This window comes from Penicillium cinerascens (assembly GCF_028974065.1).
Source record: "Penicillium cinerascens strain IBT 15544 chromosome Unknown contig_1_segment0_segment0, whole genome shotgun sequence".
NCBI lineage: Eukaryota > Fungi > Ascomycota > Eurotiomycetes > Eurotiales > Aspergillaceae > Penicillium > Penicillium cinerascens.
The window spans coordinates 2,186,610-2,209,453 of record NW_026695287.1 but is presented as its reverse complement, the minus strand read 5'-3'; the positions used below and the strand labels follow the sequence as shown (position 1 = coordinate 2,209,453).

Sequence of the window (22,844 nt, the reverse complement as noted above, 5' to 3'; positions counted from 1 at the left end):
CTCCCTACCCTGATATCACAGCCTGGACAGGGTCTTATTTGAAAACCAGTTTTCTCACTGCCGTTTGTTTACATAGACCCTTTGCCCTACAATGTACCTGGCCCGTGCGGGTCAGTGCCCGTCGTGTAATTATTTGCTTTGGCGCCCCTTGTATCTTGCATAGTTCCCCCAGTCAAGTCGTGCGCCGGTTGAGATCCGTTGACATCCCAAGCTCACATCACTTCGCTGCTTCGGACTGCAGATGCTAATCCGGGTCAATAGTGAACGATGATTTCCCTCCGCTTGATTGCTCATTGAAAGATGCTCAGCCCATTGACCCCTTTGGTTTCCTCAAGTCACAGCTCCCCAGCGAGTCTGCTGGCCGTGCTGGAACCCCGAGTCTTCCTCCTGGTCTTCCTTTGCCTCACGCGCATCCGGCGTCTGCGGCTTTTCAAGAGCACATGAGCTCGTCAAAGCCGTCATCCCCTGCGCCAATTATGCCCCCGGGATTAAGTACCAATGTCTCACGAGTTGGAACCCCCTCAATGCAGAACGCGATGTCTGAATCTCGTTCTATGACTCCTGAGATGCATAGTCGAACCGCTTCCATATCTGCTCGTGTCAAGGACGCTTCTCAGATTTCCTTTGGGTCTCCCGTGGCCAAATCAGCTAACAAAGCTCGGCTCAACACCAGGGGCGACCTGCGTCTTGCTACTGATGAGAAAGACCTTCTTTCTCAAGCCGACCAAAGTCCGCTTACTGGCACACAGGCAAGCCCCGCCAGTCTGACCATGCCATTGACTACCCAGGAAGTTGCCTCTACCAAGTCTGAACGTGCTTTCTCAGGCACATTTGCCTCTGCAGCGGGTTCGATCTCCGCGATAGGCTCAAGGCCTAATACTCCGTTAACCGTTGCCTCGCGCGTCTCCGAGTCGTCCGCTCGTCAGCCGCGGGTTATACGTGTAGTCGACACCCCGAAACCTGGCGTTCCACCCTCTGCTGGCAATGCACCGTCCATTACGGCCTCTACTACCACTGTGGACAAGTCTCGATCTAGAAGACAGAGCTTATCATCAAACAGTAGACCGGATACCCCGGGTGACTACGGGTCTGAAGCGGATTTCTTCACCTCAACATCGGCATCGCGTGCCAACTCCCCCCGGGCTCGTCTCGTATCGGCTCCGCTCCAGTCCGCTCAATCACAAAGAGTCAGGCCAAGAAGGAGCGACGACAGAAGGCTAAGGAAGCCGAGGCCAAGAAAGTTGAAGCCGTGTCTGTTCCCGAGGAGCCCATCCAAGCTCCTATCATGGGAAGAAAGCGGAAGACCAAGAAGGCATCTTCAACCGCTATCGACTCCACCGACGGAGCTTCGGCCAGCGTCCCTGAAATCATAAGTACCGCTAAATCCGCCCCCGAGTCTCCCAAGAAAGCCGAGCCTAAGCCTGAGCCTCCAAAAAAGACGAAGAAGGAGGAGCAACCTGTGCACGATACCAAACCAGCTGGCATGGAAGAACCGCCCGTTCAGCCAAAGCCCCCTGTGGAAGAAGCCTGGCGTTCCCACAACACCCTTCAGCAGGCCAACAAAGATGCAGAGGAGACTGGTCGTTCTATTAGAGATATATTGATGGAAAGAACGAAGCCTCTTCATGAGATACTTGCTCAGATGCACAAAACCGGCTTGTTGGATCTCAACAAAAGTTCCTTGTTCAATCCGGCCAACCTCAGCCAGCGTGCCGATATGAAGTGCACGGCCGATGATTACGACCAGTTAAAGCAGCCCATTGACTTGACTGATGAACACCGGAAAGCTCTGCGCCGTGGCGAGCCAATCCGGATTGGCAATGATCAGCTCAAGAACCGTTGCTTGATCACTCCTCGAGGCTCCGTCCTTCGTCACCTGGAACCCGAGGAAGAAGCGCGTTACCTTGAGCTAGAGAAGCAGCGAAATGGACTCACTGACCCGTTTGTTGTCGGTGATGACTCCAGCAACATCAACGGCGGTCTCGAGGCCCTGTTCGCGACTCCGGAGAAGTACAATATCCGCTGGGTGGACGAAATGGCCCGTCTGGGCGCTACATCTCCCAGCGCTGCCCTGGACGCTGTCGAGACCGTCGTGCCTCCCAATGTCTTGTCCGCAATGGAAGCAGACAGCACCCGCAGCCACGACTGGGCTGTCGCACACTCCGCTGAGCTCCTCCAAACCACTACCGCCGCCGTGCGCTCCTTCGCAGCTGCTACTGCCAAGCAAATTCTTGGCTCTGCCGGTATGCACGGAAGCAACCCCAGCCTGGATGATGTTGCCGCTATGACGAATGAAGAGCTGAAGGATCTCGCCGGCCGTTCCCAAAAGGATCTGGAGAGCACTCGTAAGGAGCTGGACTCGCTGGACAAGAAGTTTGCTGCCCTGCTTCGCCGGAACAAGAAGGTTCAGCAGCAGGCGCTCTCGATGGTTGATTCCCCCAATTGATTATCGATTACACGACAGCCGCGGCCGCCAGGTTGGTGGTTCTGGGCATGTAGCATATCTACATTGCGTGGCTTATCATGTCGTCACTTGTATGATTAACTAGCATCAATGTACGATTCGTCGTAACTACTCTCCCAATTTGTAGACTGTTAGCCCCGAGGCAAAGCGTGCATAAGCTTGGTGGTACCTACGTTAATATGTTACAGTTTGCTGCCCCTAGCCCTACTTTTCATCTCGACCGTTTCGGAACCCTGCGCCAGCTCCAATCATCAAAGAAACTCACTTCAGGACAAAGTAAATCTCCGATATATATCCTCGAGGTCCTTCCTATGATGTTCAAAGGGCCCCCAAATACTAGTGCCTCCAGCATAAATGAAGCGGCGTGCCGTCATTTGCCTATCAATCTAAAACGGTTGATTAATTACCACAAGGTAGGAGCGGGGATCCTTGTGGCGTCGATGTGATCCGCCAGCCTTCGAATGCGCATCCGCGGCGCCCGGGAACCAGTTACAGCCCTCGAATAGCCCTGTGCTCTCACGTATCATACCAGAACGGTGTGTCGAGAGTTCGTGCATTGGGCTGACAATCGTCTCATCTCGCGCCACACTCGAGACGTCTCGGGTAAATATGCCCGGCGCTTACAAGTTCATTCTTTGACACAAGTCTAGAGCCCCCTGGATGACTCCTGATGATGCCGATGGCTCATTCATCGCGATCTTAGGGCCTTTTCCTAATGGCCCTGGTAATCTCGGATCGCGGTCTGGCGTTCTTTGGTCGATCTGTCTCTGCTTTCTAACCCGAAGAAGGGGTTTGCGGGTTTCTTGAAACGAGTGGCTGATTGCCCTACTCGTTGCCATGTGGCCGGAGAAATGAGGTTCTGATTCCTTTGATTCATACGTCCGTCATATTTCGGCTTCACGGCGGAGTTCGCTAGTATAAGACTGTCGGGTCTCTCTCGATTTTTTAAGTCATTCATTCTCTTCTTCAATCCCGTGGATTGTTACTTGTCGCTCCTTTTTCACTTTTAGATCGACCCTGGCGGTTTCTAGATCGTTACACTCCTTTGCATAAATCACTCCTTCACTTGATCATGTTCGGCTTCTCGTACATCGTGGGAGCCCTTTCCCTGGCTTCCGCGGTCTCCTCGACGGGGATTCTTTTGCCTCTCTACTCCTGGCCCGAGGACAATACTACCTGGAGTCCCGTCTACAACGCAGCCGCTGCACACCCAGACATTCTGTTCCAGGTCATCGTCAACCCTAGCAGTGGCCCCGGTGACACAAGTAAGGCCTATAGTTCCAGTAGATAGAGAACTTCACTAATCAAGAACACGATAGCATACCCCGATGAAACCTACATCGCCGGCTTGGCCAAGCTGAACAGCTACGACAACATCCAAGTAATCGGCTACATCCCAACCGAAGACGCCGAGCGCGACGTCTCCGCAGTCAAAGCCGACATCTCAACCTACAGCAACTGGTCTTCCTACAAAGCCCAGAATATCACCGTCTCCGGAATCTTCTTCGATGAAGCTCCCAACGCAAACGATCAGACCAAAATCTCGTACATGCAGGAGATCTCCGAGTCCGCCAAGTCCAGCAACCTCCCCACTGTCGTTTTCAACCCCGGTACTAAACTTGAGGATGGCTCTGCGGCTGAATACTTCAAGGCGGCAGATTTGATTGTTGAGTTTGAGAATTCGTACTCGGCGTGGACTTCTACTGTTCCCGCGAATGATCTCTCTGGCGGCTATTACTCCAAGGCCGCTATTATCTTGTACAGTGCGCCTCTTACGGCGGATTATGAGACTGTTGTTCAGGAGGCTCGGGGGATGGGCCTGGGTGCTGCGTACTTGACCAACAGCGACGATTACAAGACCGTTGATAGTTTGGTGAAGGTTGCGGCGTCTTTTGTTCAGGCTTCAAGATGCTAGGTGGAGGGGCAGTGCCTTGTGTCCTTTATATGACTATCTCTACCTCCCATCTTTTCTTCGATGAATGGAAAAGGGACTATCTTCCCGGCGCTCTTGTTTAGATTGTCTTGAAAATTATTCTGGCATTCAAACCTCTTTGCGGCTTTTCGTTTTCGGTCTATTTAATGATGGCAAGAAAGGCCTGGAATGGCATAAAAAGTTCATTTTCATTGGCCAATCGGAGTTCAATTGTATGCATAATTTTCATTAAGGCTAAGGGGTTCAGAAAGCTCTTAATCTATTCCAAGCCCTTCAAGCCGTCCTGATACGGCCTCAAGTCATACTCATCGGGGTATGTCTCTATAATGCGCTTCAGTTCCTTCATCTGTTCCTGCGCCTCCTCCGTAATCTCCTCATAGACGTCGGTAAACGCCTCCCGAATCGGCGGCTTCTTCAGACGCTCCGCTTCCTTGAACTCCTTCAGCACAGCCTGGCGCATGGAGTCGCGGGTCTCCTTCTCCAAGTCCTCATTCCACAGACCCTTGTTCTCCAGCCACTTGCGCAGGCGGATGATGGGGTTATCGCGACGCTTCCAGTCCTCCACTTCAACGCGCGCGCGGTACGCGAAACTGTCGTCGCTGGTGCTGTGGTGCGAGACTCGGTAACTCATTGCCTCGATCAATACTGGCTGACAGCCATCGCTTAAAGCGCGCCTCCGTGCCTCCGACATTGCCTCGTACATGGCAAATACATCGTTTCCGTCCACTCGGATCGTGTCCATTCCGTAGCCGACGCCTCGGCTGGCAATGCCATCTCCACGGTATTGTTCTATTGTAGGCGTGGAAATGGCGTATCCGTTGTTTCGGACGACAAAAATGACAGGGCACGACCGTGTGGCGGCGATGTTCAGCCCTGCGTGGAAGTCACCTTCGCTGGCCGCGCCCTCGCCAAGATAACAGGCCACTACCCGCGGGGCTTGGTTGGGATTCTGAAGATCTTTGATTTTCAAAGCATATGCAGCTCCAGATGCTTGAGGAATCTGGGTTGCCAGTGGAGAGGAAACAGTGATCTGTTCAAGACTGGCGTCAGCAACCGGAATTCCTTTGATACATGGGTAGCACTCACGATGCGGGGATATTTTTGGCCATAATGAACAGGCATATTTCTGCCCTTGCCATTGTCATTGCAGTTGGCAAACAATTGGCTCATGAAGTCTTTCAGGGTAAATCCACGCTGCTGATAAACACCAGCTTCACGGTATTGGGAGAAAGCGACATCGTCCGGGATCAAAGCCGCGGCAGAGCCGATGGAGATACCCTCTTCGCCTTGTGAAACCTGTCGAGATATTAGCCAACCGGTCAACTTCTTTGGTTGTTATATCAAAGAGGGTGATCATACCATGTAGAAACTTATGCGACCCTGGCGATGGGCATCGAACATGATCGTGTCCATGATGCTCACTATAACCGATCAGCTAAATCCATTCATTGCAGAGCCCTGGAGTCCTGGAGAATTCACATACCCTGTAGCATATTCTTGTACCAAGTGATGACCTCTTCATCCGAAACATTGGGAGGAGCCCGTGTTTTGTCAACCATCTCGCCGTCTGAATTTATCACTCGGAAGGTAGGGATAGCGGGGAGATCTCTGCCCGTGATGAAAGCCATATCGGATGTGAACTCGCTATTGATGGCACCTGGGAAAACGACCCTGCAAAACACGCATTAGGTCTTGTTCAGTCCACAGACACATCCTGCCTCCACTTACCGGTCTGAACCAGGGCGTTGTGAAACTGTACTTCCCCATCTTCGCGCAGGGGACGTGAGGACTGGCACGACGGACCGCGGGATACGCGCCGTTAGCAAAGGACGCCGAAGAAGCATCTTGAACGACATTTTTGCTATGAGAGAGAAATCATGTAGAGAACAAGGGAGTATTCAAGGCTCGGCTTGATCTGGGGCAAAATGCGGAGGAGCTCGGTTGGCGTCGGCCTTCACGTCACCGCCCCTCACCGCCCCGCTTCCAGCCGAGGGGTACTCTTGAGGTGCACCAAGCATCATATACAGAATTGTCTATCGCTTTAGATCTGTGAAGAGTTCGGGCCATTTCTCAGTTTTACTTACCATATCAATAGCTGTTCGTTCCCCGTCCCACGTTCCACTCGACTACATCGAGGTTTCTCATGATTGGCGCCGATGAACCGATCGGATTTCAAATAGCATTGCGATTGGTATGATTGTGTAAAATCCATGTACAAGCGGGAAATAGAAGTAACCCAGTTGCAAATGGTGATTCCTCAGTTCACCGGAGGTGTTTGTGCCTCCGACGGTGCTGGCCTTGATCTCCGTCGGAGTAGATTAACCCGCCGAGGATCGCGGGAAGACAAGAGCATATTTAGAGGCATAACTTACCGAGATTCTAGCTGTGTCGATTACTGAGTAATTTGGCTTTACTTATACAATATGGCGCTTCTCAGTCTTTTATATTCTCCATATGTTCTTGTGGCCTTGCCGATATGGCTGGTCCTGTACTATGTACTTCCGTACTTCACGGCATACCGCTATCTTGCCCGTGTGCCAGGGCCACTCGTTGCAAAATTTAGTAATATATGGGTCGGCCTCGGTGCTCGACAAGGCAAGAAGTTTGCTAGAGTCGATTCGGCGCACCGGAAATACGGCAAAGTTGTTCGTATCGGATTCAACCATGTGTCCGTCGCCGATGAGCGAGCCTTGAACGTCGTATATGGACACGGCAATGGCTTCTTGAAAGAGTATGTATTTGGTTATTCTATAGAATCCCAACTGTTCTGACGAAGCGTGCCAGTCATTACTATGAAGCATTTGTGGCCAAGACACCGGGCATGTTCAACGTTCGCGACCGCGCCGAGCACACACGCAAACGTAAGATTATTTCGCACGCCTTCTCGCCCAGATCCGTTGCTGAGTTCGAGTCACACATGACGGCCAACTTACAGCGCTGGGTGATACAGTTGGACCGGATTGCCTCATCACAATCGCCAACCAACGAGAAAGGCGATTTCAGTCGGTTCAACGCGATGCCCTGGTTTAGTTATCTCGCTTTTGATATCATCGGTGACCTGGCCTTTGGCTCCCCATTTGGCATGGTAAACAAGGGCAAGGATGAGGCCGAGAGTCAGCTTGTGCCTGGTGGCCCTGTTTCATATGCGCCTGCGGTCGATGTATTGAACAGACGAGGCGAAATCTCCTCCACTCTGGGCTTTCTTCCGTCTCTCCGTCCTATTGCACGCTATTTGCCTGATCCGTTCTTTACCAAGGGTGTTGCAGCCGTGGAGATTCTGACCGGCATTGCGGTCGCTGCTGTTGCGGCACGATTAGACGCGGTGGAGAAAGGAATTGTCGATGATCGCAACGATATTCTCTCACGCTTGCTGCAGGCCAAGGATGCCAATGGACAGCCAATGGGGCGCACTGAGCTCACAGCGGAGGCGCTGACACAGCTCATCGCTGGCTCAGATACAATCTCCAATACGGCGTGTGCTGTCTTCTACTGGATTCTCCATGGCGAACGCAGCGCCCCTGGAAACATTATTTCTCGACTCCAACGCGAACTAGACGGTTCAATTGGCACTAGCTCTAAAGTAGTCCATTACTCCCAAGTCAAAGATCTTCCTTTCCTACGCCGCTGCATTGACGAAGGAATGCGTCTACATTCCACATCAGCACTTGGTCTCCCACGTCTAGTCGCTGAGGGCCCCGGTGTTGAATTCGACGAATACTATTTCCCGCCTGGGACCGTGCTCTCGGTGCCATCTTATACTATCCACCACATGGAGGAGATATGGGGCCCCGACGTAGAAGAGTTCAACCCTGATCGCTGGCTGGATTTGACTACGCGACAGAAAGTCGGATTCAACCCTTTCTCATACGGCCCGCGTGCTTGCGTGGGACAAAATGTGGCTATCATGGAGCTGCAGCTGATTATTGGGACTTTGTTCTATCGATATGACTTTGCGCTGTATCAGCAGGTTATGGAGTCGCATGAAGGTTTCTCGAAGAAGCCGAAGGAATGCCTTGCAGGTATTCGACTGAGAATATAGCTTTTCGATGGAATGGTTACGAGTCTTTGTAAAAATCATAACTAGTGACATTGACTTATGGTCTTTCTGCCTTTTATACTGCATTTCCAAAAAACATTTCTTCAAGCGACGGGAATTCTTGTACCCCCCAATCGTCGTCCTGCCATGGCTTCAATGTTTGATCGGCGGTCATTGTACTAAGCAAGTTACTATCAGTCGGTGTTGGAATGAGAGCGTCTGGCCCTCCATTTCCCGGGACATGCTGCCTGATGACGTTCAGAGACCACCGGCTGACGGGCTCAGCCTTGCCACAATGTTGAATATGCGATATAGCCCGCTCCATGAGGACTACTGTCTCGCTTACATCGGTGACATGAGACACAAATTCAGCCAAAGTAGCCATGGCAAAAGAACACAGAAGGGTTTCATAAGCTGGGTGGATATAAATGGTGAGGCCCGACATGGACACGAAGAGATCTAGGATCTGATACGAGTGGTAGATTGCCACTTTATTAAATGGGAGTTTCTGGTCTGATGTCCCCATATACGTTGGGCTGGGCTTTTTGACAGTTTGAGTGTAGTCCAGATGCTGTAGCGATCGACGCGCGAGAATGAGATAGGTACACGAGTATGCAAAACGTAATGGCTCGGATGAGTCCAGGTCTACAGACGACGTTAAAACGAGTACCCAATGTTTCCTCGAATAATTTCCCTTACTATAGATGTGATCGTGGGTCTTGCGGAGTCTTTCAATCTCAGGCCAGGCGGCACTTTCTTTCTGAATCGCATTTGAACTTATGAGATCCCATAGCGTACGATAGAGCTCCACTCCTGCAAGTACAAGCTCATCTCGGGAATTATATGATGGAAACTCGAGTATTTTGCTACATTCATCGAAGTACTGCTTTGCAATGACAGGCGGACGCCCAGAACCGACCGAAAATCTAAACTGCGGTTAGATCGACTCCACAGAATGCAGAAGTCCAAGCAAGGACCAGTATTTGGACAACATACTGTAATTGGCACAGGCATATCAAGTTCCAAGTGCGCATCAGCTCTCGTGATTGGGTCGCTTCGCTAACAGTGCTCGCACACGGAAACTGATCAAAGCAGGTCGTCATCACAACCTGCATAGCTGCCATGCCACTGAGTAGCCACGAATTCCTATGTTCATGGTCCCGTGTCGGTCGCAAGTCCCACATTGAGAAGACCAACATCGCCTGAATTGTATCTAGCGAAGTCGCTGATGCAAGATGCGCCCGGCCTAACAAGCCGTGAACATGCACATATAATGCGTGATGTGTTGGAGACCCATGCAAAGTCGGGATGCTATGAAACCCTGCTAGAATACAAGACCCCAATAGAAGGGACGACTTGGATCGTATATCGTCCGGGACTGTGCTCATGAACAACCAGCGACTGGACAATTTCGAAAATCTGTAATGGGATTTCTCAGACAAGGGTCGATCGCTTTTCAACAGAAAGAAAGTTTACCCTTCGAGGAGCATTGAAGCAAGCTCTTCAGAAATGATACTGCCGATGATGCTATCTTCGGAGTGGTCCTGGCTTGTGGATGGTTGTTGGGGCAATGCCATATTTTCCCTAATTTCTTGGATGAGGCTCATGGGTGCATCGCGGGTAGTACGCTCTGCAATAGATGGAGGCTGAGATTCTGCGATCAGGTATCTGCTGGAAACACGAAAATAGAGTGCACCCACTCTAACCTCCAGTTTCTCTTCGTCGGGACTAGCACTTCGAACCGACATAGAAGCCCGAATCTGCGCAAGGGAGGTTTCAACTGCAGAGAGTCTAAGATTTAGGATTAGTCGAATTATTGTTTATTTCATAGAACGAAGAAGACGCACCTTTCATGACAGTCACATCGATGACTCTCGCCCCTGTCACTTTCGGTCTGTTCTGCGGATGGTTGGCTGCGAGATACCCCGCGAAAGGAGCAATCAATCCTAGAAGTAGTCAGACAAGTTGGCGATCAGTCAGGCGACTTGGCTACCGAAGAATTTCACAGCGATGACATTGATCAAAGCCCGGACCAATCTCACATCGTGTCTTCAAGCGTCGGCAAGTCTCGCAGGATCGCGCTTTGCTAATCTTCTTGGGAGATCGGGCTGATAGCGGTCCGGATTTTCGGCCTTTCACCGTATGAGATCTAGGTGAAAGCATGGCGATATGCTTTGGAGACATTCTGGGTTTTAGGCTGCAGAGATATCTGGGAGGGGAAGATGCTCATTCTCCGGCGTGTTCATCTTCCCCACCTTTGAGCGTAGAGTTGCTGCGTGTCTCGAAACCCCAACATTTGAAGGAATAAGTCCACCAACAAACATGTGAATTTGTGAATCTAGATCAATGAGAAGCATCCCATATGCACTTCGCGAATTCTAGCCCTACTCAGATGTAATTGAGCCACAAATTTGCCACATATTTACTGCTGGTTCTAGCTAACTTTACCTGATCTCTACCCCCTCAATCCGCTTGTATCCTTAGCATGACCATCTCTCTTAATGACCTCAAAGCCTCGGCTATGCATAGATTCCACAAGTCTCTGTAGATACCATTCAGGAACAGCATCCCATGCCTGCCTAGCGGACAATTCGTAGCGTTGGTGGGTCGAGATCGCAATGACTATGCTGCTCAGCAATTTAGTCTTTCATCCACGCCTAGACGCTTTCGATAGGATTTAGGTCAGGTGAATAGGGCGGCCACCGCATGTAGCCAACATTATAGTAGTCTAGCTCTCCGCGCGTCTCTATCGACCAGTGACAGCGCACGCCTTCCTGCATTAATACTGGTCAGGATCGAGAGTAGGCAGACGGTCGGATAGGCGATAAAGTGTGGATCTCTGTCGGGCTATATGACATTTCTTCCTGGTGATTAGCTCCAATCAATATTCCCAACCCTACCTCTGGAGGCGATGATCGCGGTGAACGTGAGAGCCAAGCATTTCAAATTATCTATAAAGCCAGAGGTTCAGAGCGACTTGATATCTTGTAATTCTCATTACGAATAATCACTGCTTTGCAGATGAGGTCGAACCTAATCGGACGTGAAGATTTGCCTAATGCCTTCTTAGTATGCAGAATACGATGTCATATGTCGCGATTTCTTGGCTTTGTGGGGTTTGAGACCGCTGTTTCAACCTGATAGTTCATCTAGCGGATACAGCTGCCCCACTGCAACGTCGCACGCTGCGTATGGATCCTCAAGAGGTGCAGTTGGATCAACTATTTTCTGCTGATCTACAAGGATCGATCAGTAGCCGGCGTTCCATAACTGGATAAGCGCTTCTTTCTCACATTTAGTCTTTATAGAACACTCCTTTCGTCACCGCCGTTTCAGGTCGGACTGAGATTTGCTTAGATTTCAGTAGCACCTCATTGAAGAACTTATGTTCCTGCACATCTCTCACTTCCTCGTGTCTACCTAATCTCTCCTTTCTCAATGAGCAAAAAATATGATTCAAAAAATCTTGCCATCCCTGCAGAGAAAAATTCACTCTGGGACAGCTACATTGTTTCACGGGCTGAGGAGTGGGGGCTTTATGCAGAATGTATAATCGGAGTCCCACCCCTTTTTATTTAGTTTGAAGCCACACTCTTCCTATTAAGTCTTGGAGGCAAGGATGGGCCGGAAGAACGTGAAGTGGCGGTCCTAATTTTGGAATTTTTCATGTTGGATACCATTTTTATCTTATTTTTTTTATTGAAAAATGGAGTTCCCCAGAAATGAGCCTCGGTCGAATGACATAAATGAACGTCTTGGGTTTATAATTGGACATTCTTCCATCAATTGATCAATTGCCGAAGCCTGTTATTTCGGGCCGAACGAGTCGTATGGAATCCAACTTATAGTGGGCTTGATGATGCACACGGGCATCATACCTGGCTTACGCTCTTGCAGATGACCTTGGTTAACCCCTTTGCAGAGATTCGCAGTTCCATCCTATATGAGCGCATGGCGAGAGAACAGCATTGTTCTCGGTCCGACGTCACCGCAGGATTCGGCCCCACTAACCACCAGGTTTAAAGCGATGACATCGCTACCCGACGTGCCTGTCTCCTCTTATTGGCACTCGGCTTCCCTGTTATTGTCGGAAAACTCCACTCACCACCAATCTTTGTGATCCAGATGGATATTATGACATAGCCAGTGAAAATGTGGACTCGCGTGCCTTGGAGGTTCCTGAGGTGTCCTGAAAAGGATTCCCTGATCGGGCCAGATACATTCAATTTTGATTCTTTCCATATTAACTCTATTCAACTTCTCTCCTTATATCACTACAATGATTGAAGCCGACAACGTCCGCGATGTGTTAAACACAGACATCGGAACACCTATACCCGACGCGATTGTCTCCAAGATCATCTCTCTCCCCCCATTCGTCAATGTCCCCGGGGTGTCCAACATTCGAGATTTGAGCAACGATAACAAGCTACGACGAGGCTTTGTCTATCGTTCCGGGAACGTGGCCGACATCCTAGATGCAGGAAAGGATGTTCTTGTCAATGAGCTGAAGATCACCACCATTTTCGATCTTCGAAATCAGGGTGAGCGAGAACGAGTTCCGAGTCCAGAAATCGAAGGGATTGAGACGATATGGATGCCATACGGCGCCAGACCAGCCTCCCTGAATCTCAAAGAATTTGCTGAGGATCAGGGTAATACTGGCTTTGTGAAGATGTATATGGGTATCCTCAATGCAGCGACACCGGCATTCAAGGAAATCTTCAAGCATATCAGGGATCAGCCCAATGATCCGTTCGTTTTTCACTGTTCCGGTAGGTTGAGTTCCCCTGACCGTCGCCGATAATTCCGATGCCGGTCGCACAATTATGTTGTTAAAACTCTTGCTAATCAAATTCGAACATTTAGCTGGCAAAGACCGCACTGGGGTTCTATCAGCATTAATATTGCTCCTCATCGGCCGACCACATGAGGAAATCGTATACGACTATATGCTCACCCGAGCTGCATTGGAGAACGTGCGCGAAAATTTGACAGAAGCACTTGCTCTTCACTTCGGTACCGAGCATCTGAGTCCCGAGGCGATCGGCATGTTAGAGCTTAGCGGAGTCCGAGGGCACGCTATGTCGGCATTTTTGAAGACATTCGAGAGTACATATGACGGCATCGAAGGCTATTTGACCAAAGTGCTCGGCTTTTCGCCCGAAGACCTGGGGCAGATGCGGCATACCCTGGCAACATGAATTCAATTAGACAGCATTTAAAAATACAGTCAACTACCGCTTCCGTAACACAATCCCAGCCCTTTTCATGGTGCATCGTAATCATTATTTTTGATAGCGTATTCAATACAAGCTTCTAGCCTTCGGTGTTGGATGTGGATGTGGATGGTCAGTGCACCAGAATGCAGGGACTCAGGAATCCATTCCAGCCTCTTCAATGTTGCGTCCAGAGCTTGAAATAATGTTAATATCTGCTGCAACTGCTTCATCCACTTGATTTGTGATTGTTTTTCTAGGAATAAACGAGCTCAGGAGGTAAAGTCCTGGGGTTAAATCTTCCCCGGTTCCAACGTGTTTCCCAAGGTCACCTCTTCCCCTCTCGACCTCCACTCACTCCACAGTACCAGCATCGCCGATCGTCGCTTTTTCCCGCCACTCAGCCCAGAACCGGAGATTTCCCGGTCTAAGATTACCCAAAAGCATCCCTGTTTGGTACTCAGCGCTGCTACCGTTGCTTTCTACCCCTCGCTCGTGGGGGTCCCTGCTGTTGATGCGATATTATCCCCATACCCCTTATCGTGGGGATAATATGGAACGGTCCACCACCGGCCTCCAGCCTCACCAATCGATTGGAACAACGGAGCGACCAACCTATTATTTCTCCACTGGCGTAGCTCCCGGTACCTTTCGAGAACGAAGACCACAGAGTGTCGCGACATCCATCGGGAAGATTGCTCCCGAGGCCAATATAAAGGCAGGGCCCCTGCCTTGATCACACGGCACAGTCTTGGACTGCGAACGGTGACACCATGCATTTGTGGAAGAAACTCGCTTTGGCTGCGCTCCCATCGACATTCCACGCTGCGCTTAGCCAGCACGTGGTGGATCTCAGCGGCGATGGCTGGACCGTCAGCAGTAAAGCGCTGAACATGTCGGCTCCGGGTCATCTACCTTCACAGGTACATTTGGATCTCTATGCCGCTAATGTCATTGATGACCCGTATTACGGTCTCAATGATTTCAACTTACGTTGGATTCCTGACAACAACTGGACCTATACAAGCGAGCCGCTCAAAGGGTTGTCTGGAAAAGCAAAATCCTCTTGGCTTGTCTTTAACGGCCTGGACACATTTACCACAATTGAGTTTTGTGGCCAATTCATTGGTACCACGGATAATCAGTTCCGTCAGTATACCTTTGACATTTCCAAGGCACTCAGCAGCTGCAAGGGTGACCCTACTCTGGCCATCAACTTTGGCAGTGCCCCCAAGATTGCCAATGCCATCGCCGAAGATCCGAACTCAGAGAGTACGTCCCACATCATGATTCTCAGGTGCATAATTTAACTTAAATTTTCTAGAATGGCCTTATGGTCCTCAACAGATCTACGAGTTTCCTAACCGTTGGTATATCCGGAAAGAACAATCTGACTTTGGTTGGGATTGGGGTCCAGCGTTTGCCCCAGCTGGCCCATGGCAAGATGCTTACCTCGTGCAATTTGAATGCAAAGAGAGCGTCAACATTCTGAACACCGATTTGGACATCTTCCGCAAGGGACAAATCAATCACCTTCCACCCGACCAAAGCCAACCGTGGGTGGTCAACGCCAGTATTGATTTCCTTGGATCTCTGCCGGCTAAATCCTCCATGAACATTGAGGTGAAGGATGTTGAGACTGGCAAGATCCTTAAATCGGGCCCTCTCGAGAATGTTGCCACCACTGGACAAGCCATTACCGGCAGTATCACCATTGATGCGGATGCCCCGAATCTCTGGTGGCCGAATGGGATGGGCAAGCAGAGCTTGTATAATGTGACTGTTACCATTCAGGACAGCGAGAAACAGGGGTTGGCCAGTGTCACCAAGCGTTCTGGATTCCGAACCATCTTCCTCAATCGACTCAATATCACGGAGGATCAGCTGGCCCAGGGCATTGCGCCCGGCGCTAACTGGCACTTTGAGGTCAACGGCAAGGAGTTCTATGCAAAGGGGTCCAATTTCATCCCCCCGGATGCATTCTGGCCCCGGGTTACTGAAGCTAGGATGCAGCGACTATTCACCGCTGTTAAGGCTGGAAACCAAAACATGCTCCGGGTGTGGGCTTCCGGTGCCTATCTTCCTGGTTTCATTTACGACATTGCCGATGAATACGGTATTCTGCTTTGGAGTGAATTCCAGTTCAGTGATGCACTCTACCCAAGTGACGAGAAATTCCTCGAAAATGTTGCCGCTGAAGTTGTCTACAACGTGAGACGTGTCAACCACCATCCGTCGTTGGCGCTGTGGGCTGGTGGTAACGAAATCGAGAGCTTGGAGTTACCTCTTGTTCAAGAAGCGGCTCCAGATCGATACTCATTCTATGTTGGCGAATATGAGAAGCTTTTCATCAGCCTGATTCTGCCTCTTGTGTATGAGAACACTCGGTCGATCTCCTACATGCCCAGCAGCACCAACAACGGGTACCTCTGGGTCAACATGTCGGCTCCGGTCCCCATGGCCGAGCGCTACAACAACATCACCGCTGGCGAGTTCTATTCCGATACCGACTACTACAACTACGACAGCAGTATGGCATTTGACTATGGCAGCTATCCCGTTGGCCGTTTTGCGAACGAGTTCGGATACCATAGCATGCCCAGTCTCCAGACTTGGGAGCAGGCTGTCGACAAGGATGAACTTCACTTCAATAGCAGCACTGTCATGCTCCGAAACCACCACTACCCGGCCGGTGGCACCGAGACCCGCAACTTCAAAAATTCATCCATGGGCATGGCTGAGATGACTATCGCCGTTGAACGCTACTACCCTATCCCCAACAAGGATGACTCGGTTGCAAACTTCAGCGCATGGTGTCACGCCACGCAGTTGTTCCAGGCCGATATGTACAAGTCTGAAATCCAGTTCTACCGCCGTGGCAGTGGAATGCCGGAACGACAGCTTGGCTCTCTGTACTGGCAGCTCGAAGATATCTGGCAGGCTCCAACCTGGGCCGGTATCGAGTATGACGGCCGCTGGAAGGTCCTTCACTATGTTGCTCGCGATATTTACCAACCTATTATTGTCTCTCCTTTCTGGAACTACACCACCGGTGACCTTTCGGTCTATGTGACCTCCGATCTCTGGGATACCGCTAGTGGCTCGGTGGACCTCGCCTGGGTCGATTTGTCCGGAAAGCCCCTTCCTGGTAACGCCGGCACTCCCCAGACGCAGCACTTCACCGTTGGTGGTCTCAATACCACCGAGATTTACTCGGCGAAGATCTCAGATCTGTCTCTTCATGACAGAAAGAACGCTGTTCTGGTCTTGTCGCTCAGTGCACAGGGCAGCCTTCCGAACTCCGAGTGCGGATCTCTCACCACCTTCACCCACCGTAGCCAGGTCGCTACCGAGTTCCCAAACCGCCTCGCTCTTGTCGATCCGGAAGTCCAGGTTACGCACGACGAGAAGACTGGTACTTTCACCGTGGAAGCCAAGAAGGGTGTCTCGCTCTACACTTGGCTCGATTACCCGTCCGGTGTCGTCGGCTATTTTGATGACAATGCGTTTACCTTGCTTCCTGGAGAGAAGAAGACTGTTAATTTCACTGTTCAAAAGGATGAAACAGATGGCAAGTGGGCCAAGGGCGTCACCATTCAGAGTCTCTGGGATCAAACAACAAGAGACTAAGACTCCAAAAGCCCCATGACAGACAATCAGAATTTCTTTTTCTTATTTCGTGAAGGGCTGGCTGTCTGTGACATTCTGTCCTTTGTCTACGATGAAAACTGTAGATTTTGAAGTAATGGTGGTACAAATAACTGTCTGAATAACATTTCTCTCTAGAAGTGGCTTTAGAAATTAAACCTATACTGTATTAACATGCAACCCGCCAAATAAATGCTAAATAGATAATAAATGCTCCAGAACACTTCAAAATGACACAATGGCGAAACGAAAAATAACTCCTGAAAATGTTCGACCACAAACCTCTCCACCATTTCATTAAGCAGGACAAACCGGCGCGGCTTCAGACTGATCCCGAGTCAACTTTGCGCGAAGCCTCGCACCAAAGATGTAGAAGACATAAGGAATGAAGACCATGCCGACTCCAATGAAAGCAAGAAGCCACGAAGCCCATTGCAACCCGAGACGGTTATACATCTGGGTAACAAACAACGGGAAAGCAGCACCACCACCAGATCGCAAGAAAACTTTTGCAGCCAGCGCAGAAGCCGCATACTTTTGATAAGAATCAATGATGTAGTTATTCACGGAATAGTAGCACAACACCATGCCAAATCCAAACGCGATGCCTGACGAAGCGGGTCCCACCCAAATAACGTGTTTGAAAGACGTGGCACCCAGCAAGAACAATGAGATTGGGATGAATGGTGCACCGATCAGCGCCGCGATAAGTCGGTCCTCAGGGGTGGGTGCTCGCTTGAGGCAGATCTTTCGGAATTGCTTCTCGATCTGCGGAGTAGCCATAAGAGAGAAGCCGGCACCGATCAGGATGGGGATGAACATCAAGCCGATCTGGCCGTCGTTGAAGTTGTACAGTTTTCCGAAGATAACCGGGTAGGCGAAGAAGAATGCATAGAGCATGGCGTAGATGAGGACAATGTACATGCACATCAGGTCGAGGACTGGCTCCGTCATGATCATGGTGATGGGGCGAATCAAGCTGGTACGCGCGATATCGCGGAATGTGAGCTTATGTTGCTCTTGCTCCGTGATGATGTTTGGGTTGCCGGTTTCTTTGCGCAATTTAGCAGCCCGTCGCTTGAGAATCACGGGCGCGTAAGTCTCCGGGACAAGACCGATTATAATCATAATCACGCCCGCGAAAGCCATGTTCGTCCAGAAGAAGAGATCCAGACGACCACTACCGACACTGATCCAGCCGGTGACGATGGGTCCGATGACAGGGCCACAGTAAGGAGCAGCGGCAAAATAAGAGATGGCCAATCCCCGATCTTCGATACTCCAGATATCAGCGATGGTCCCACCAGCCAGCGAAAGGCCAGAACTCGAGAAGATGCCGCAGAGGAATCGACAGACCAAGAGCCCCCCGATATTAGGCGATAGGGCACATGGAATGTTGAAGATCACATAGAGAGCCAGCGAGATGATGTATACCGGCCTCCGACCAATGATCTCGGACAGTGGTGACCATAGTAAGGGTCCGATGGCGAAGCCACATACCATGATGGAGCATGTCAAGATAGCAACCTCCAACGAGACATTGTATTTGTCTTGAATCAAGTTCAGACCACCAGTGACGATGGAGGAGCCATATGCAATGCATACCACCAATGACGATGCAACGAGGGTGATGTACCAACGATAGACGCGCGACCAATTGTGTGGGTGCTCTGGATCTCCGATGGTAAAAGTCACGAATTCAATGGCCTTCGCCTTTTCAGTGTCAGTTGAGATAGAGGGTCGGGTTCGGACTCGCTCCAGTGTGGTTTGTGGAACAAGGCCGGTACTGGTCTCGACGACGTACTCATCGGGGAATATGGGGCTTTCGCTTCGTCCAAGGTCGGGATAGTTGTAGTCTAGTCGTGGGGCGTTTGCTGGGATCTCAGCGTCGCGAGGACCGTCTCGTGGTTCAGGTTCGGATGACATGGGGTCGGTCATCTTGCGGTTGAAGATGAGGATGTGATGCAAAAATGTTACACTTAATTCAGTTACAGAGTGTGAGGAATGCCATAATATTTATAGGAGGAGGGTCTATGACCTCAAGACGGCGTCACGTATATAAATAAGGTAGTATACAATCCTTCCACGCCGACAGATCTCCGAGATAGACCGTGATGTATCAGATTCTCAGATCGCTGGATATTGAAAAGCTAAAGCCAGTTTTGAGACATTTGCTGCGAATAGTTCGGCGAAACCTGTGCCGTTTCCAGGGACGAGACTCACGGCGAATCTCGGAGGTGGTTCGGTACCGAGAGAATGCCGATGGGTATCCCTTCAGGTCGGCATCAAAGGTGCCGGTTGCATCCACCAACCTGTTAAACTAACATTCGAATTGACTCATTTAACGCAATAGCCCCATTCTTTTACAAATCTTTTAAATAAATTACGTGGATGGCGGGAAGGTCCTTGCATTCTGCGCGATTTACTGGTCGATGCTAATCAAGGGCGAGACAATACTTATAGGGAATTGATAGTAATCACGGGAATTGATACTACCCTCCCTGCCTGATTTATTAGGCAGTATATATTTCTGCCGATTTAATTGGTGCATATAGGTCATCGCACATATGGTGTAAGGTCATCGCATACATCACGTGATTTAATTTTTACTTTGCCCCACTTTTCTGGAAGAACGTAAATCCTTCGTAATTTTAGAATTACCATTACGGAATGCCTATATCGATCTTCACGATATAGACAAACCCTTCATCATAAGTCTCTAGATACTCTGGGAGTAAAGGTACGTATTCAACTATAGCAGCTAATATAGCTTAGGCTGGATGATAGATTAATGGAGTCGGAATATAAATTACCTATAAATAAACTACTGTAGTTAATAATTATTTCGCAACTAGTTTGGAATTAAATGTGGTGAATATATATTTACCTCGTCCAGGTTAGGAATTGCGGTTTCAAATTCTTGCTTGCTGTCAAATGGGTCGACATAATCGCCTATATCCTCTATATCGGGCGTAGAATTAAACTGTAGAAGCTCAGAGAGTGTACGATCCTTATAAGCCCTCTAGGTATAATCTGTAGCGCGTTCTATGGTAGATAGGTTGATAATTAAGAGAGACTAAAAGAAAGAAGTGGGGTGTGTGGATAGATTACTAGGTTACAAGGGTTTACCCTAGAAATTTACAGGGTTGCGATAAGCACGGGCCATAATTATTGTAAATATCACGTGATGTGTGCGATGACCTCTCGGTCGGTGTGCGATGACCTGGTTCCTCGATTTAATTTATCCTCCTAGGTTTTTACGTGTCAGTTTTCTTAGCTGCAGAGATTTTTAAATCTGGATTATGAAGTAAAAGCCAGGACTTTTATCCTATTACATCGCCCTCTTTTGATTTTTTACTATATCTTTCAGCGCCTAATCACAAGCCTCTATACTGATCTTTCAGCAGACTTAGGACAATAAGTATGATGATAGGCCGCCCGCGGCTTAAAATACATTTGGTAGAGGTACATCCCACTGCTAAGATGCATACTAAGATGCATACTATAACCCAGTCCAAAACACACATAGCCCCGTTATTTTGAAAGCACTTGAGTTAGACCGAGTATTTATTTAGGTTTACCAAACGCAAAGCATACATGAACAAATGCAGCTTCTCACTGCGTGGTAAATGCGATAAGATAAAGGCTTATCGGGGCTTATCGCCACCCCAGTCGGCTGTCGCGTCATGGTAAGTTTGGACCGTCTTCAAACTACCAACAATGGCGTCCTATCGGGCACTTTGTACTAAGTACGCATCTCTCCTAAATCAATTTGCAGCTTCCAAAAAAGATCTGGAAGTTCTTACCACTGTCCCTGCCAAGTGTACGCCTCCCGCAAAAACCCTCTACGTGCTGGACTCCTCCTTCAACCCCCCAACGTTCGCCCATCTCCGCATTGCCAGGACCGCTCTCCTAGAGAAATTCGATCCAAGTTCCCGCCTACTTCTTCTACTGTCGACTCAAAATGCCGATAAGCCGTCCAAGCCCGCGCCCTTCGAGGACCGGCTCGCCATGATGGAGCTCTTTGCGCACGACTTGCGCACACATCTAGCTACCACAAAGGCAGACACGGCCTCTTCGGAGGCCACCGGAGAGATGAAACATATTCCCGCGATTGATATTGGTGTGACGAAGAAACCATATTTCGTCGACAAGGCTGCGGAAATCGAGGCGTGCGATTTCTACCCCACTCCTCTTGAACAGGTCCATCTTACAGGTTACGATACCTTGATCCGCATCCTCAATCCCAAGTACTACCCTCCAAATCATACCCTGGATCCTCTTATTCCACTATTCTCCCAGCATCGATTGCGTGTGACGCTGCGACCGAGTGACGATTGGGGAAGCAAAGATGAACAGAGGGAATTTATCGATAGTATGTCCCGTGGAGATATGGAGAAACAAGGCGTACGGAGGGAATGGGCACAACGGATCACACTTGTTGAGGGTAGGGACCCCGGTGCGCCGTCGGTCAGCTCTACAAGAGCGCGCGAAGCAACGCAGTCTGCCGTTGAGGATCTGAACTGGCTGGTTCCAGACAACGTGAGGCAGTTCCTTCTGTCGGAAACGCCCTACTCTGCGAAAAGGTGAAGGCTCTGGATCCGACAGGTCCCGAGGTCTGCTGTTGTATATAATCAATTGAACAATATACCCCGCATATAAATCTGCGAAGCGTGTAGACGATATGGTACATTAATATAGCATGAACGCCTTCCAATGTTGCTCATACAGCGACGCCAACTCCGTATTCTCGACCAGCTGCGCATGTAACCCAACCTTTTTGATATATCATCATACACTCTTGGACGTGAGAGGCACATCTCGTGACCATCCATGAACTGGGTTTATTTCCGGTCTTCCTCCTCCTCCCGCTTCCCAAGGGTATATGCCAGACCACCTCCAATCATGTTAACCAAGCAAAGGCCCATAGTCATGCCGCGGACGATTCCGCGAGCTCCGAGCTTCTTCACAAAGGGCTGTCGCCGCCGGCCCGCTAGGAGCAGGTACAGGCCAGACCACGCGGCTTGTATACCAGCACTGTCTGTCTTGAAACCTTGAACATTTGCGTAGCTGGTGAAGAGAAGGACGGGAGGGAAGAGCATTGGAAAGAACTGGAAGGGCCGGGCATGTTGCGCGAAGATCAGCGAAGCGAGCACCGTTGGCGGGAATGAGTTTTCTGGTCGGAGATGTTAGCTTTGCCCTGGGTCTCGCAAGTCGCCGGGGGAGTTCAATGTGCGTCGATAGATTCAAAGGGTTGGAAGGGCTGAATGAGCCGAAGACGTACCACCCCAAGCTCGGAATCGCTGGACGAGTGTTTTCTTTGCTTCCTCGACAGCGGAGTCCGGCATGTTGGATAAGGTGCTTTTTGGGCTTCAAAAGACGGGAATCAAGATCAGTCGGCTGGTGCTTTCTCTCTTAAACAGCTGCCCGCGCATAGGTCGTCAGTGCGGTCCGGTCAAGATTGCGGTGGCGGGTGAAGTTGGAGCAATGTCCGTATACCACCGATAAGCGCAACTGGCGTTTACCCGCCGCTTGACAAAGACA

General features: G+C 50.0%; 11 protein-coding genes across 11 annotated transcripts; 6 read left to right on the top strand and 5 right to left on the bottom strand.

The window, feature by feature from the left end:
* Positions 1-91: 91 nt before the first annotated feature.
* On the top strand, positions 92-2,446 carry N7498_002380 (uncharacterized protein; the record flags this gene model as incomplete). Its single annotated transcript, XM_058449442.1, has 3 exons — positions 92-110; positions 262-1,024; positions 1,096-2,446. The coding sequence occupies 3 exons, from the start codon at positions 92-94 to the stop codon at positions 2,444-2,446; spliced, it is 2,133 nt and encodes a 710-aa protein (XP_058311786.1).
* A 1,090-nt stretch (positions 2,447-3,536) lies between these two features.
* N7498_002379 (spherulation-specific family 4 protein) lies at positions 3,537-4,379 on the top strand (the record flags this gene model as incomplete). Its single annotated transcript, XM_058449441.1, has 2 exons — positions 3,537-3,729; positions 3,784-4,379. 2 exons carry the CDS (start codon positions 3,537-3,539, stop codon positions 4,377-4,379), a joined length of 789 nt encoding a protein of 262 aa, XP_058311785.1.
* Positions 4,380-4,656: 277 nt separating this feature from the next.
* N7498_002378 (thiamine pyrophosphate-dependent dehydrogenase E1 component subunit alpha) lies at positions 4,657-6,241 on the bottom strand (the record flags this gene model as incomplete). Its single annotated transcript, XM_058449440.1, has 5 exons — positions 4,657-5,427; positions 5,484-5,693; positions 5,757-5,818; positions 5,881-6,068; positions 6,126-6,241. 5 exons carry the CDS (start codon positions 6,239-6,241, stop codon positions 4,657-4,659), a joined length of 1,347 nt encoding a protein of 448 aa, XP_058311784.1.
* A 579-nt stretch (positions 6,242-6,820) lies between these two features.
* On the top strand, positions 6,821-8,436 carry N7498_002377 (cytochrome P450; the record flags this gene model as incomplete). Its single annotated transcript, XM_058449439.1, has 2 exons — positions 6,821-7,128; positions 7,182-8,436. 2 exons carry the CDS (start codon positions 6,821-6,823, stop codon positions 8,434-8,436), a joined length of 1,563 nt encoding a protein of 520 aa, XP_058311783.1.
* A 73-nt stretch (positions 8,437-8,509) lies between these two features.
* On the bottom strand, positions 8,510-10,617 carry N7498_002376 (fungal specific transcription factor domain-containing protein; the record flags this gene model as incomplete). Its single annotated transcript, XM_058449438.1, has 6 exons — positions 8,510-9,078; positions 9,133-9,359; positions 9,430-9,579; positions 9,910-10,213; positions 10,281-10,379; positions 10,467-10,617. 6 exons carry the CDS (start codon positions 10,615-10,617, stop codon positions 8,510-8,512), a joined length of 1,500 nt encoding a protein of 499 aa, XP_058311782.1.
* Positions 10,618-10,888: 271 nt separating this feature from the next.
* N7498_002375 (uncharacterized protein) lies at positions 10,889-11,213 on the bottom strand (the record flags this gene model as incomplete). Its single annotated transcript, XM_058449437.1, is given in 2 exon segments — positions 10,889-11,077; positions 11,097-11,213. 2 exon segments carry the CDS (start codon positions 11,211-11,213, stop codon positions 10,889-10,891), a joined length of 306 nt encoding a protein of 101 aa, XP_058311781.1.
* Positions 11,214-12,712: 1,499 nt separating this feature from the next.
* Positions 12,713-13,637, top strand: N7498_002374 (tyrosine-protein phosphatase; the record flags this gene model as incomplete). Its single annotated transcript, XM_058449436.1, has 2 exons — positions 12,713-13,208; positions 13,303-13,637. 2 exons carry the CDS (start codon positions 12,713-12,715, stop codon positions 13,635-13,637), a joined length of 831 nt encoding a protein of 276 aa, XP_058311780.1.
* A 788-nt stretch (positions 13,638-14,425) lies between these two features.
* Positions 14,426-17,282, top strand: N7498_002373 (uncharacterized protein; the record flags this gene model as incomplete). Its single annotated transcript, XM_058449435.1, has 2 exons — positions 14,426-14,924; positions 14,977-17,282. 2 exons carry the CDS (start codon positions 14,426-14,428, stop codon positions 17,280-17,282), a joined length of 2,805 nt encoding a protein of 934 aa, XP_058311779.1.
* Positions 17,283-17,597: 315 nt separating this feature from the next.
* Positions 17,598-19,238, bottom strand: N7498_002372 (MFS transporter; the record flags this gene model as incomplete). Its single annotated transcript, XM_058449434.1, has 1 exon — positions 17,598-19,238. One exon carries the CDS (start codon positions 19,236-19,238, stop codon positions 17,598-17,600), a length of 1,641 nt encoding a protein of 546 aa, XP_058311778.1.
* Positions 19,239-21,020: 1,782 nt separating this feature from the next.
* N7498_002371 (uncharacterized protein) lies at positions 21,021-21,890 on the top strand (the record flags this gene model as incomplete). Its single annotated transcript, XM_058449433.1, has 1 exon — positions 21,021-21,890. The coding sequence occupies one exon, from the start codon at positions 21,021-21,023 to the stop codon at positions 21,888-21,890; it is 870 nt and encodes a 289-aa protein (XP_058311777.1).
* Positions 21,891-22,144: 254 nt separating this feature from the next.
* N7498_002370 (uncharacterized protein) lies at positions 22,145-22,648 on the bottom strand (the record flags this gene model as incomplete). Its single annotated transcript, XM_058449432.1, has 2 exons — positions 22,145-22,476; positions 22,585-22,648. 2 exons carry the CDS (start codon positions 22,646-22,648, stop codon positions 22,145-22,147), a joined length of 396 nt encoding a protein of 131 aa, XP_058311776.1.
* Positions 22,649-22,844: the final 196 nt, after the last annotated feature.